The following is a 15,592-nucleotide window of genomic DNA, read 5'->3' as shown; positions in this document are numbered from 1 at the left end:
GCATGTGGTCCCGTCAGCAGAAACTTCTCCAGAGCCCTCAATCTAGAATCTTTCTTCTCCCCCTGTTCCTTTGTTCTGGGCGGGTTCTCACAGCTTCCCCATCCACCACCGAAAATAACCCAGTCACTTCAAGAGAGCTTTGGAGCACACAGACCATGCTGAGCAATTAGGCCTTCATGACAACTGCTGGCGAGTTGTCATTAGTTTAATGAAGGACTATTAAAAACACATAAAAATCTCAACCAACAAAAATAAACAACACAGCCAAAGCCAGCATCTTAAATGTATAGCAGGCCGTGTGCAATGTGAGAATCCCCCACCAGCATTCAAAAAGACGGACTGGGGCTTCCCTGGTGGCGCAGTGGTTGAGAGTCCGCCTGCCAATGCAGGGGACACGGGTTCGTGCCCCAGTCCGGGGAGATCCCACATGCCGCGGAGCGGCTGGGCCTGTGAGCCACGGCCGCTGAGCCTGCGCGTCCGGAGCCTGTGCTCCACAACGGGAGAGGCCACAACAGTGAGAGGCCCAAAAGATGGACTGCCTGGGAGCCCAAGTCTTTCATTGGCTTCAATTTTTAAAATTCTCATTGTATGGAGATGTGACCACACATACACACACGATATTAATTCTACAAAGTGGTTTTCAATTCTGACCAGGAAAAAAGGTGTACACTTTGGAGAAAGCATGGGAAGGCACTCTTTGGACTGGTCTCCCCTGCATTCTTTTGATCTTTGCAATTTTCACCTGACAAAGTGAGGCGAATGCCAGATTACTTAATTTCCTGCCCTAGGTGCTCAAATTCCTGAAAGGCCGCTTCTGCTACAAAAGAAATTAATCAAAAGTGACTCAAAGGGGTTATCCATTCACATGGAAGCTCTTTACTTCCCCCCCCCCTTTTTTTTTGAGATGGCAGCGAAGGCAGCTTTGATTCCAAGGGGAGAAGGATGAGAAGATGCAGCCCAGCTTCCCGTGGGCTGTTCCCCATAGTCAGGATAGAGGGACCCCGACCACGACTTTTAAAGGCAGAGGGGAACAAGCCAGGAGCCCAAGACCAAGTGCGGAAACTTCCCTTGACCCTCCCAAGCCACTAGCCAATAGAAGCTGGTTCTTTAATCTGATCTTTTCCCTTTACAGGCAAAGATAAAGCTGTTCTTAGAAAGACCTGTCAGCAGCAGATTGTTTTTTTTTCCTTTAAAAACAACAACCAACCACACCATCAAACCAGTAGAGTAGCATCATTCAGAGGGGCCAAGTTCCTCTTCCTGCTCAAGACAGTAAGTAGGAGAAATGTATAAATTAATAGAATACTTCACTCCCAGGTAAGACTCCACAATCAAAGTAGTCCCTGGCTTTCCAAATGTTAGTGCTGTCAATTTCCCAAAGAACAAACACCCACGCTTCTCCCAGATTTACAAATAAAAGCCAACCATGAGTGGGAGAGGAAATCTAACCGCCAAGGAAAGGCTGGGGCAAAGCAGGAAGTGATAAACAAGGCTGCCGATTCACTATTCTCCCCAGAAGTACGTGCACAGAACACAGAGGCCATTCTTCAGGACTGGCTGCAGTGATGCTAGCAGTGGCCCTGTGTGATCACTCCTCCTGTGAGCAGAAATATCAAGGCTGCTTTACCTTCAGAGCACCGCACAGTTCAACCGTGTCTGCATCATCCACCACCGTAATCCGAAAATTTGGAGTCTGCAGAAGTTCTTTGAAGAGAAGGCCGTTCTCTATTACCTTGCTGCCTATTGAAAGGTTAGAAAAAAGGAAATTAATAACAGCCTCTCATCTTAATTTTTGCATCTAACACAGTTTAAAATGACGTTTTTCTTATTACAAAAATAACATATTTTCCTGATAGGAAATTTTGAAGAGTCATAGGACTAGAAATAGAAAATTAAAATATTCCACAATCCCACCACAGGATCATTAACAATTTGGCATACATCTTTAACTTACTGAAATAGGAATATACATAGTTTTTCTCAAAATTGAGAACATATGTGATTTCATAATCTGCTTTCCCCCGTTTATGGCAGGAATAATTTTCAGTGACATCATACACTTTCTACTTTACTTTAAATGGCTGCTTTGTAGTTTACTGCATACACGCATTATATTTTATCTAAGCATCTTTCTATTATTTGATATCTAAAACTGTTGCAACTTTTTGCTACCATACACACTTATAAGCTCCTTCCAGGGGAGGAAAGTACATCCCTTTCTACCAGCATTTGGCTTGACCAGAGGATGTGCCTGGACTCACAGAGGGTGGGACAGATTTCCCCACCCCTTGACCTTGGGCTTAGTCATGTGACTGGCTTTGGTCAGTGGGACATTAATAGACCTGACACAGTGGAGGCCTGAAGCCTATTTGTGCAGCAGTAGGGCTGGTTCCCTTGTCCCTCTGCCTTCACTGTGAGAATACATCCTGGCTGGCCCGCTGGACTCTATAGGAAGATGAGACAAAGGAGCAGAACGACCCCAGCTTTGATCCGCCAGCCTCCAGCAGACCCACAGCTAACCCACGTGTTAGCTGTGCTTATTTTGGATGCCACTAAGAATCTGGGATTGTTTGTTACTTAGCATCACTATGGCAACAAGAGAACTGATACAACATTAACAAACATGTTCCTGACAATTGTGGAAGACGGAAATGCATTCAAAGGGTCCTCATTTTTGTTCCCGTTGTATCCCCTCCCTTGGGACCGTGCTTAGAATGACACAGAGGATCAGTACTTTTCACCTTATTTTTTTGGTTAGCGACTTTCAGTTCAAAACAAAAATAAAACTTTACACATAGAGCCTGATGTGAGATCTGCTCTGGTTGGTGGGATGCAGCGTGGCGCTCTGCTCTGGGAGGGCTCCAGAAATCAGGATGATAAAATTCACCAGCCAAGACCTAGCTCCCACGTGATGATCTCCACACAGAGCCTGGGGACTATGGCACTTTGGCCCTTCCTGCCTCGAGGTTCTCAAGCCTATTCCCAAGCTTGTTTTCACATTACAATCACCCAGGATCTTTAAAAACACCAAAGTCTGGCCAAACCCCAGACCCATTAAATTACAAGCTCTGGGGTGGAGCAGGCATCACTAATTTCTGAAGCTCCCCAGGTGACTCCAATGGGCAGACAAGTTGGCAAACCTCTGATTTAACCTCCTCTAGCCTCATGAGTAAAACACTATGGCACTCAGGACTGTCTGAGGTTAAATATGAATCAGGTGTGAAAACAGCCTAGGCTCACAACGATCACACAAAGGTCTATATAATAATAATAATAAGATAGCTGATACTTACATGCCTATGACTGATTTGCCCCATTGACAGACAGGAGGCCCAGAGAGGTTTACCAAGTTGCCCTAGGTCACACAGCTAGTAGGAGGCAGAGCCCCAATTCTAACCTAGGTGCTCTGGCTCCAGGGCCCGCACTCCCTCTCTACGCTATGTTCCTCTCAGGGGTGGGAAAAGAGAAGATAAACAAGCAACAAACATCACAATCAGAACTATAGTCTTCCAACGCAGGAAAAAAAGAGGATTGTCAACAATCAAAATTACACCCAGAAGTAATATAATGTCAAAATGATCCAGGGGAGAGTGGAAAGAGGGTGGGAAACAGGTGAAATATGGCCAGCAAGCAGTTAATCATTATTAAAGATGGGCAGTGGTGTCATGATACCGTTCTCCCTACTTCTGTTTGGTTTAAGGAAATTTGCCATCATATAATAAAATATTTAAAATACTTACACCCGATACTTAGAAACACATTTTCAGGACCTCCCTGGTGAGCCAGTGGTTAAGAATCCATGCTTCCAATGCAGGGGTTACGGGTTCGATCCCTAGTCGGGGAACTAAGATCCCGCGTGCCGTGCGGCCCCAAAATAAACAACAACAAAAAAAGAAACACATTTTCTATTCTACAGGAATTGCTATGATGTCATTTAGCTGAGTTCTCCTCTGTCCAAATATTAGAAGTATGTCCGCTTGAGCAAACTGTCCTCTTCCTTTTTTAAACAGTCCTCCAGACCAGCAGCACCGTTTCTTCACCTGGGTTGGGCAAACCAGCCCCGGTCTCACATTGTGATGTTATTCCTGCCTTTTTCCTCTGTCCTCACCGCCACGGCCACTGCCTGGTGCCTCTGACACGAGGGAGGCTCACAAGCATTACAGACAGGCCCTCACTCCTCCCACTCGAGCCACTTTAATCCAACCATCAGCAGCTGTGAGTAACCTGACACATGGCAGGGAGAAGACTGTTCTCCATTTGCCACTGATACAAGGTGGCATCTGCTGGTACCTCTGTGGCTGCAAATTACACATGGTGTCCATTAGATCGGTGAGCTTGATTTACAGCAATCTTACATTTTCTCAAATTCACCTTTTATTTATTTTTATTCTTTTCCATTATGGTTTATTATAGGATATGGAATATATTATATATTGAATATAGTTCCCTGGGCTATACAGTAGGACCTTGTTGCTTATCTATTTTATATATAGTAGTTTGTATCTGCTAATCCCAACCCCACCCCTTTTCCTCTTTGGTAACCACTGTTTTCTATGTCTGTGAGTCTGTTTCTGTTTTGTTCATTTGTATCATATTTTAGACTCCACATATAAGTGATATCAAACGATATTTGTCTTTGTCCGACTCACTTCACTTAGTATGATAATCTCTAGGTCCATTCATGTTGCTGCAAATGGGATTATCAAATGTACCTTTTAAATTTTTAGATCTTTTATTGTTTTAAATCATGGATAAGAAAGCACTGACCGTATCATTATTACCAGTCATGAGCAGTGATGCAGCAAGCAGGGACCCATGGCATGTGGTCCAGAACTGGAAAGGCCCATCAGCCACATGGAAGGGCTCCCCAAACTCAATATGAACCAAAAGACAGGAAAATTCCACTTCTCTTCCACACCAAGTTTTGGAGATAATCAACCTATTTAATAAGACTCCTTCAAAACACTCATCTCAGTCTGTAATTCCCTATTGTTTGTGTACCTAGAAGCTCCTTCTGCATAGAAGGGGCTTATGAATCCTTGACATTTCGCATCATGACTGATACATAACAGACTTGAACAATATTTGTGGGTTGAGTGGAAGTCTCGGACTCTGTGAAGTCAGTCCCAAGGAGGAAGGGATTTCTCACCACGAGGGGGTGCCGCAGTTCCCCATGCTCGTTAGTATTTTTACCAGACACTGAAAACAATGCCATCTTCCTCCTGCTCCACAGGAGACTCAAGTGGACTAAGATTCCTGAATCTGTCATAATTAAAAATGAGTTGGCTGCTAATGCCATCAAGAAAGGAGACCTGGATAACCACAGCACAACAATCAAATCCGGAAAATTCAACCTTGACACAATTATCTGACTACAACCCATATTCACATCTCCCCCATTACCCCAGTGTTGCCTTTATGGCAACCAGGATCCAGCCCAGGATCCTGCACTGCACTTAGTGGTCAGGTCTCTCTAGACTTCTCCTTTAGCCTTTCAATATCTTCTATGACACTGACATTTTTCAGGAGTGTGGACCAGTTGTTTTGTACCAATGTCCCTTCCTTTGGGCTTGTCTGATATTTCCTCACAATTAAATTCAGATAAAATAAGAAAATTTTTAAAATATCACTTTCCTGTTCTATCTTACTTTCAACAGTTAATTTAATTTAATTCAGGTCACTCTTACCAGCCATGGACAAACCCACAGAGAAGGCAGTAGAAGCACTGGGTAAACAGAAGCCAGAGGAAGAGATGTAACTTCTGTGCATTTGTCTGTGTTACACACCAAAAAAGTCTAATGCACCCAACTGGGAGAAACAAGGCCAAGAGGCATGTAAAAATCCTAGCTAAAATCTACAGGTCTTTTTTTTGGCTGCTTCAGGTCTTAGTTGTGGCATGTGGGATCTTTCATTGCAGCATGGGCTCTTCGTTGTGGCTCACAGGCTTCTTTCTAGTTATGGTGTGCAGGTTTTCTCTCTCTAGTTGTGGTGCGCGGGCTCCAGGGAACGTGGGCTCTGTAGTTTGTGGCACACAGGCTCTCTCATTGAGGCGTGAGCTCAGTAGTTGTGGCACATGGGCTTAGTTGCCCCCGGCATGTGGGATCTTAGTTCCCCAACCAGGGATCGAACCCGCATCCCCTGCATTGGAAGGCGGATTCTTCACCACTGGACCACCAGGGAAGTCCCTCAAATCTACAGTTTTGAATCAAGGATTGGAGAAGTCTCAACCCTATGGAATGATTGGTGTAACCAGTCAATCCTAACCAACTGATTAGCAAATTGATTACTGGCAAATACGATTGAGCTGGAACAACTAGTTAACAATTATTTTTGAAAAATAAAAGTAATTACACAACAATTTGACAGGCTACATTAAAAGCATAGATGAATAAAAGAACTAACTATGAAAGAATAAAACCTATATACAGACTAGCATACATATGAAAATTTTTTTTCTAGAAGGATACATAGGAACTGCTAACAGTGATTCTCTTTGGGAAGAGGGAATAGGTGGGAAATTACAATCTTAATTCTAATTTATACCTCCTTGTACTATTTGAATTTTCTTACCTGTGACTACATTGCTCTTGTAAATATCAACCTGGGTAATGTTATTATAGGTCATTTTGTTTTCCTCCTTTTACTATTTGTGATATCTCTCCTCTCCAAAATTACTGTTTCTCCCCCCTCAAAAAAAATTTTTTAAGTGCCCAGATAAATGGATTGTCAACAGAATGCTACGCAACTATGAAGATGTATGCTGATAGAAGTAAATGAAACAATTATAAAAGAGTATATAACAACTACAGCCGTAAGTAGTTTGCCACAAATAGACAAAAATAATGAAATTTAAATGAAATTAAAAATGGTTCTTGTAAGTCAGAGAAAGACAAATATCATCTGATACTGCTTATATGTAGAACCTAGAAAAAGTGGTATGAATGAACTTATTTACAAAACAGAAATAGTCACAGACATAGAAAACAAACTTATGGTTACCATGGGGAAAAGCAGGGGGAGGGATAAATTAGGAGTTTGGGATTGACATATGCACACTACTACATATAAAATAGATAACTAATAAGGGCCTACATATAGAGCACTGGGAACTCTACTCAATACTCTGTAATTACGTATATGGGAAAAGAATCTAAAAAAGAGTAGATATATGGGTACGTATAACTGATTCACTTTGCTGTACAGCAGAAACTAACACAACACCGTAAATCAACTATACTCCAATAAAAATTTTAAAGAAATTTTTAAAAAATGGTTTTCTTTCGATTATCTTTATTTTCCACTGTAATCAGATAATGTCTGTACAACAGAGCTTCCTTTAACAAAGCTGCCAAGGAGAAATGATTCACATTGCTGGTGTGTTTGACAAGGGTGGAAGTAAGTTCTGGAGTGGTAGATAAACTTAAACACACTTTAGCAAAGCACCTGCAAACCCAACAGTATTACTCTTCTGAAGAGTCCTATAATATGGGCACTTGGGAATTCCAAAGCCCTTTTTAAAAGAAACAAAAATTTTCACAACACCAATGTATAAGAGTAGAAAGAGCTTTCTGTTTCAAGAAACAGGAGACCCAAGTTCACGCCTGGGTTCTATATTAGCTGTGTGACCTTGGGGCTGGTAACTTACTCTCCGGGCCTTGGGCTTATTCACCTGAAAGTGGGGATCATTCCCATTAATTTCTAGATCTCCTTGGAATCTAATGAGGATCCAGATCCTGGCATTTGTGAGTAAAGAAAAGCTGGGTTTCCCTTATAAGACGTACCAGAGAACTTGCTTTCCCTGATCCCACCCCCCCACCCCCATGTAAGAAGGCAGCTGTCTGCAAGCCAGAAAGAGAGCCCTCATCATAGAAAAGTGTTGGTTAAACCTTAATCTTAGACTTTCTAGCCTTCAGAACTGTAAGAAATAAATTCCTGTTGTTTAAAAAAAGAAAAGGAAAAGCTGGGTTTCTAAGGCCCCACCATGGATGTAACCACCTGCTTCTTGGTACAAGTACCCTTGTGTTTTTGTGTTTAACCTCAATAATGCATTACTGGATCACAGCAGGTCAACATGGTCTCCTTGGCTTTACTTTCACTCCAGAGGTTACTGAAATGCTTCAGTCCCACAGAATGGCCTCCTACATAAAATTCCCACCCCACTGAATGTCCACCCCAAGAATGTTAAGGGCAGGAGGGAAGAGTCCACTATAGAAAATTCCAGAAACGGAAAGTGTGCCTTTTAAGACACCCAATGTCCCTTCCCCAGGTGGCCCTCACCGATGGTGGTCTCGCAGAACTTCCCAGCGGCCACCTCATTGGCAATGTTGGCTCCCATCAACACGCTGATGTCAATGCCCATCTTCTCTCGGATGATGTCGGAAATGAGCTTCAGCCCCTCAGGACCCTCGTCTATGCCCTGCAAGGATGTCAGCAAGTTAGAGGAAAACGAACCACCAAGGACAAGAGGCAGGAGATCATTGCTTTATAGGTCACCTAGATTCAGACTTCCAATGGCATACGCAACTTGAAAAACCTCTCTTATTTACAACAGTAAACAGACATACTGTGTATGTACCATTTAAAGAGTAAAATTAAATGAAAATGTAACCACCCAGGTTAAGAAAGAGAACATGAAGGACACCACTGAAGTCCCCTGTGTCTCTCCCCAAGTGCATCCTCCTTATTAGTGTTTCCTGGTCCCTACCAGGGTGAAGCCCTATCCTGAATGCTTTATGCCCTGTTCCCTTGCTTTTCTTGATCATTTTGCCACATAAAACTACACCTAAACAGTAAGTTATATCAGTATATTTTTGAAAACCTATAAATGAAACTGTACTGCTCACCTGTGTGCTCTTTTGTGCTATATTATTACTTTGGAGATTCACCCACACGGCTGCATGAATGCTCTGGTTCATTCCCATTTACTACTGTGTAGTATTCTACCATTCATCTGTCCAGTCTATTGATGACTGACATTGAACTGTTTGCTTTCATAAACATTCACCTATGAACACTATGGAACACACTCTCTCACAGAGGGTTCTTCCCCTGGCAGCCTGGGGAAGTTTATGGACTCATTCTCAGACTTCATATGCATAAAGCAAAATACATAAGATTACCCAGGAAGACAATTATACTGAAATATAGTTATCAAATATTTAAAAAAAAAATGTGACAAAGTAGTATACGTATGTTATCAATGTAATTATAAAAAGATGTCATGGCAGGTATAATAATTACCATAATTTCCAAGTAGTGATGAGCATAAATGATACTTTGAGATATCTGAAGCCACTGTAAAGTGATACGAAAATACCTGTAATTTCTATTGATCACAGGGTCAAGGTCCTGCTAGTACTACTGTCATTGAAACTCTGGCCTGTGGTCTTCACTCATAAGCGAAGGAAACGCTTCTTTCAGTTAGAGGTTAAAATGAATAAAAATGCAATTCCGCCCCCACATTTAGGACCATGAACTCTTGAATTCTATCTGTGGACCACTGTGGGTGGTTTGTGGACTTCTGGTTAAAAACTCTCTCTTTTGGGAATAAACCCAGGAGTGGGAAGTAAAGATGATTAATTTCCCAGCGAATGCAAACCAGGTAAGATTTCCAGAGCTGGTGGTTCTTTCTTTGGGGGACCCCACTCTCGCGTCCCCCGCCCCTGCCCCTGAGAACCCTCTCTACATAGAAAGCAGCCCCTCCTAAATGTGAGAGGAGCAAGGCTCGTGGATGGCGTGGTTTTGATTCTCTTCCAGGCATCTTTAAAAAAACAAATCCAAACCAGCCATAACTTCCCTTCAGCTCCTTATCTCCAAGAGGTGAAAGAGGAAAGGAAGTTCCCAGTAACCGGCGCGCAGCGAGGGCCCGTCACCTTGATGAGGGTGATGCCCAGCGCGTCCTTGGGCACCCTCCCTGTGATCTCTTCACAGATTCGGTGGATGAACTGGTGGGGGATGACAAACACCAGCAGGTCTGCGTCCTGCACGGCCTCGCTGAGGTTCGCAACAGCAACCTGTGAGGGCGAGGGGGACACGGTCACTCCCAGTCAGAAACACATCTCTCCACGTGCTGACCAGGCATCAGATGCCTCCGCTGTGCAGACTGACAGTCAAATCAGAGCTGTGTTTGCGCTGCCTTCCCCACTCGGGACGTGCAGACGTGCATCTGAGGCCAGCAGGGTCCTGCCTCTGCTGCTTACCAGCTGGGCGAGTGCCCTACCCTCTCCCCACCTCAGTCCCCTTCCCTGTAAAAGGCGGTCATAACCATCCTGTGCGGGTGGTTCTCTGTTGCTCTCCCACCCACCCCCACCCCACTCCCCGACATCCATTTCCACCATTCTTTGCCCCACTGTCTCCCCAGGAGGCTGCACTCTGTGGGCTGTTTCCCCAGGCGCCCTTGCTCTCTGGCTTCCAGGTGGCTTCAGCCCAAGGCGGGCACTGTCGGGGGCTCCAAGGTGGGAGGAGAGACAGGCAGGGTGTTGACTTGCTCCTGGGGCCACTCCTACCCGGCTCGCAGGGCTGCTGGCCTGGCTTCCTTCTACAGCTCCACCTCCTGACCTGGTCTGAGGCAGCCCCTCTTCCACGTCTCTAAGCTCTGGTGGGGCCGGTGGAGTGACACTGGTCTGTCCCCTTGCCCTTTCAGGGGTGGCCATGGCTTCCTACTGCTGCTAATCTCTGGACACTTCACCGAGTCCTTCTGGTTCCCCTGACTCCGCCCATGCCTCTGTCAACAGTCCTATGCTAAGCTCTCCTATGTAAGCACTTTAAGAGCGCTGTTGTGAAGAATAAATGACATAGAACAGAGTCTGGCACCTGGTAGGCACTCAATAAATGTCAGCTATTATGATGATTTCTTCCCTTCAGATAAGTACAAAGATGGGGTTTAAAATTTAATGTGGGCACGTACACACACACACACACACACACCCACCCAGAGGCAGAGGTGAGGCCAAGAAGTGAGGACACAGGGGCATGTGGTCTCTATCAGAGACTGCCTGTTGTTGCCCAATGTCTGTTCTCCCCCTTCTTCCTCAGCAAGAGAACCCCCAGTTTAGGGTGAGACTCATAACTGCCAGGAAAGAAGGCTACATCTCTAATCTCCCTTGCAGCTAGGTGCCCTGTGTGACTAAGTTCTGACCAATAAGGTATAAATGGAAGTGTTGCGTGTGACTTCCAGGAAATGCCTTTGAAGGCCTTTCTTCCTCCTTTTCCCAGAGGGAATGTGAAGAGATGGCTGGAATTCAGGCAGCCATCTTGGGCCATGAGGAGGAAAGCAAATGCTGAGATGGCAAAACAGAGTCCCTGACATCATGATGCATCATTACGACAAACGTGGTCTTTTTTTTTTTTTTGAAAAGTATATAACAGATTTCTTTTTTATTTACAATCAAGTTCTGTTGGGCAACAAAATTAAATAAATAAAAGATGTGATGAACGTCTTTTATCTAAGAGAAAAAAAGCACAAACGTTTACTTTGCTTAGGTCACTGTTATTTTAGGTTTTCTTTTTTTTTTTCCTTTATTTATTTTTAATTTTTTTATTTTTTGGCTGTGCCGCATGGCATGTGGGATCTTAGTTCCCCAACCATGGATCGAACCCACGCCCCATGCAGTGGAAGTGTGGGGTCTTAACCACTGGACCGCCAGGGAAGTCCCTATTTTAGGTTTTCTGTCGCATGTACCTGAACCTAACTGAAACTGACATAGTTCCCATTAAGCACTCCTGGTTCCCAAAATGAAGGGAATTGGATGCAGAATCTTCCCTGAGGAAGTGCTATCTGCCACAGGAACATCATTCAGAATGGATAAGCCTCCTAGGAAATCTAGTTTGGGAGTTGTGATGGAGATGCCAACTGCTTGACAAAATTTCTTCTCCCCTTTCTCCATAAACACAGAGCTGCAAGCTGGTCACTGGTCACCTAACTCATGACTGCATTTCTCAGCAGCCATTGCAGTTACACAAGGCCAAGGACCAAGTTCTCATCAACAGAATGCGAAACGGAGCAGTGCACACCACTTAAGGCCCAGAGCCCTTAAAACATTGGCTGCTTCCTCCACACTTTCCCTTCCTACTTTTGTGCTAGTTGACAACCTAGATCTAGGAGATGGCACAGAAATGATGAAGAAAGATGGGACCAAGAACAATGGTGTGAAGCAAAGCTGCTAGACCACTATTACGTGAGAGGGAAATAAAATCCCTTTGTCCTTTAAAAGTCACATCATTGTCTCTCCTCACAGCTTAGTCTAGCCTATTAACTAACGTGTGCAAGAGTTACTCCCTCACTGAAAAAATTCCCCAAGGGAATCTACCTGGCACTATTTCACTCCCTCCTCCCTTTGGCTGGTATGCAAGACCTGTCATTTACCACCCAGCCTTCATTCCCCTTCTTTCTAGCAAAAGTGCCTCTAAATTTCATTTCAAAAGCTACTGCTTTCCCATTCTACCATGCAATTTGGGTGGAATGGGCCCCTCCCCTGCTCCATGGATGGTCCTTAAGTTGTTCAAGCCAATGGGCACATAAAACAATAGGAGCCAATGTTTGCTGGAGCTTCTGAGGAACAGTTGCTTCCTTATACTTCTGCAACAGCTATTGGGTCTTTCCTTGAAAAGTATGGGTGACAGTGCAAGGTCTGGAACAGCTACAACCATTTTACAAATGTGAGGGGCAGAACCTAGACCTGCCAAGGGGCTCCCATGTGAATGAAGGCAGAGCAGAGAAACAGAGGAAAACAGGGAGGGCCTCACTGACATCACTTAAGCCACTGTTTCAGGCCGCATCTGAAACCGGCCATATAACCCAAAACATCAGCTTAAGCTGATCTGAATGGCAACAAAGTCGTTCCCCATAGAGCAGAACACAACCTGGAGCTTAGCACTTCTCCCTCCTTATTCATAACCCCAAAGGCCGGGGGAAACCTGCCTTCCTCTTCAAAGGGGCTTCTTCAGGTTGGTAATCCAGGCTGGATAGCAAGGACTCATCACCAAAACTCTACCTGCCTATTAGTTCCCTGGCATCTGGAGATTCTACCTCCTCCAAAAAAGCAGTTACTTATTCTATTCCATTAGCCCCGATGACAACATACAATGGCTCTGTTTGTCCCTGATTGGCAAGGCTCATTATGTTCATACACATACACACATTATGTTCTTCTCCCTGTGGTCCCAGCCAGAAGCACCAGCCTTTGTAAGACCTCTGACCCCCCACTCCCCCTTGGGTTACTAGCCTTACTTAGGTAGGGACTTCTGCTCTCGACCCCCTTCTCATACAGAGCCTGGCCACCTGTTGTTTCTCCTCTTCCCCATACACACACACACACACACACACACACACACACACACACACACACACACACACACACACACACACACCCTTGTACTTCCCTGACATGGTGAGATAAAAAGGGCACCAGAATCAGAGAAAAGATGGAAAAGATGTACATTTGTGTCCCATGTTTGCAACTGATCAGCTGTGGGACCTGGACAGATGACTCCTGTTCACTGACCAGTCACCCCGCCTACAGAATGGGGATAAAAATCACCTTTCCTAACAGCTATTTCACAGAGCACTTTCAAATTCATATAAGTAACAGCACTCTGCAGTGATACGAAACAAGTGAAAGAGATTACTCATCAGAAATCTACCTGCCTCCTATAAATTCTTAACCTTTAAGGCATCAGCCCATCCCTATGTCCCCTGCTACAAAATATTCCCATGGAAGCTGCCAGAGGGCCCAGGATTTCTTCCTGTCTCTTACATTTCCTTTCTCAACAAATCAAAGAACTTGTGGTTGGTTGGGAGTGACGGGTCTCTGGGACAATATGCCTGGGGGCTCACTCAGCGTGGACTGATGTCCTTCCATTGTCCTTGACCTTGCCCAAGTATGTAGGGTTTAACCCACAGAAGGAACCTGTAACCCGAGCTGCATTTGTGTGGTGCACACGGTCCGTGATTCCTGTTACACAGGATCAAAATGAGCTCTCAACGAACACAGTAAATCAAATACCCTCTTTCAGAATTAAAGCTTTAGCTAAGCCTCTATCTTATCTTTTACCCTGAACCAAATCGGAACACTGCTTTGGAAACGCTGACCTATTTCATGGGTCACCTGCCAAAATCTTCCGGAGAGTATCCACCATTAAAGATCCTGAAATGTGTTGGGAAAGACAGCTCAGAAGAAAAGGGCTTGCCTTTCACTGGCAAGGAGGACAGGTAATCAAATCAGAACAAAGGCATCATGGCTGGTCCGCTTGGTGCCAGGAATCCAGGGCTCTTGGTCCAAGTTAATAAAGAAACTAATAATAATTAAAATCATTTAAAACAGAGCCAGTAAAGTCTGTGGGCCAAGCCTGAAGGTTCTTTTGTTCCCCCCTGGATTAGCTATCACTGTGCAGTGTGTGGGCATCTTGCCCCACCTCTACCACGAGTTAGCTAACTGGACACCACAGGCAACTCGCCTACATTCTTCAGGGAATAAGCATTTAGGTTAAACACAACAGCATGAGTAATACACAGAGCAAAGTACAGCTGGCACACAGTAGGGGTTCAAAAATAATTGTGGTTTCCTCCTGTTCTCCTAACCTCAACATAGGCCAAGATTGTAGGTGAAATTCACATCCTTGGCTCTACACTCAGAAAAATGATTCTCAGGTACAGACAACCTTACCCGATGATTCTTATATAAATATACCAGCGTGGTAAGTGAGATTGCTTCTGGGGGGAAAAAAGAAAGCTGCTAACCCCCTGAATTCCACAATACTATCCGAGTAATATAAACTTATTATGTAGACCAGTGGTGCCCAAACTGTGGTTCCTCAACCAACAGCATCACCATCACCCGGGAAATCCTTAGAAATGCAAATGCCTGGGCCTCCCCTGAGACCCAGTGAATCAGAAACTCCAGGGGTGGATCCAGTGATCCCTGTTAAGCTCTCCAAGTGGTTCTGAGGAACACTTAGGTTTGAGAAGCAACAGTGAAGATGAATCCTCCAATGAAAATGAAAAAGCTAAACTCAGGCAGGAAAGAGTTAACACTGAAGCTCCTACTGAACTGATATTCTAATTTCCAGAAGCCTTTAAACCAAAATTAATAGATATACTCGCAACCCTACTACCCAAGTCAGTGGTCATTTTTTTTTTTTTAAATTATCTTGGCCTAACCCTCCATCCCACAGGACACCACCGAAAGCACTGAAACAGAACACTCCAGCCTGGTTAGTTCTCCCTCAACCATGTCTGCTGTCCCTGGCACTAAGCCAAACCACAAATAATGCCTGGCACTATTCCAGGCACTGAGGACGCATCAGTGAATGCAGGCCTGTGCAAGGAACCAAATCCTGAGAGTTAGTAGCAAAGAAAAATATCTAAATTGGATTTCAAAACTTAAAATTTTTTGTACTTCTCTGGTGGCGCAGTGGTTAAGAATCCGCTTGCCAGTGCAGGGGACATGGGTTTGAGCCCTGGTCCGGGAAGATCCCACGTACTACGGAGCAACTAAGCCCATGTGCCACAACTACTGAGCCTGCGCTCTAGAGCCCACAAGCCACAATTACTGAAGCCCACGCACCTAGAGCCCGTGCTCTGCAACAAGAGAAG

General features: G+C 44.5%; 1 protein-coding gene across 2 annotated transcripts in view; it reads right to left on the bottom strand.

Annotated features, from left to right (window-relative positions):
- Window positions 1–15,592, bottom strand: part of GPD1L (glycerol-3-phosphate dehydrogenase 1 like) — a 58,028-nt gene that overhangs the window by 21,830 nt on the left and 20,606 nt on the right. For both annotated transcript variants that reach the window (XM_060022094.1, XM_069541136.1), the window contains exons 3-5: window positions 9,873–10,013; window positions 8,278–8,416; window positions 1,628–1,740 (exon numbers count right to left, since the gene is read on the bottom strand). In XM_060022094.1, coding sequence (XP_059878077.1) covers window positions 1,628–1,740; window positions 8,278–8,416; window positions 9,873–10,013 — 393 coding nt within the window. The remainder of the gene's footprint in view (window positions 1–1,627; window positions 1,741–8,277; window positions 8,417–9,872; window positions 10,014–15,592) is intronic.

Source organism: Delphinus delphis, chromosome 10 (genome assembly GCF_949987515.2).
Source record: "Delphinus delphis chromosome 10, mDelDel1.2, whole genome shotgun sequence".
In the NCBI taxonomy this organism is placed as follows: domain Eukaryota; kingdom Metazoa; phylum Chordata; class Mammalia; order Artiodactyla; family Delphinidae; genus Delphinus; species Delphinus delphis.
The sequence above is the reverse complement of the archived record's forward strand: the minus strand, read 5'-3'. Positions and strand labels throughout refer to the sequence as shown.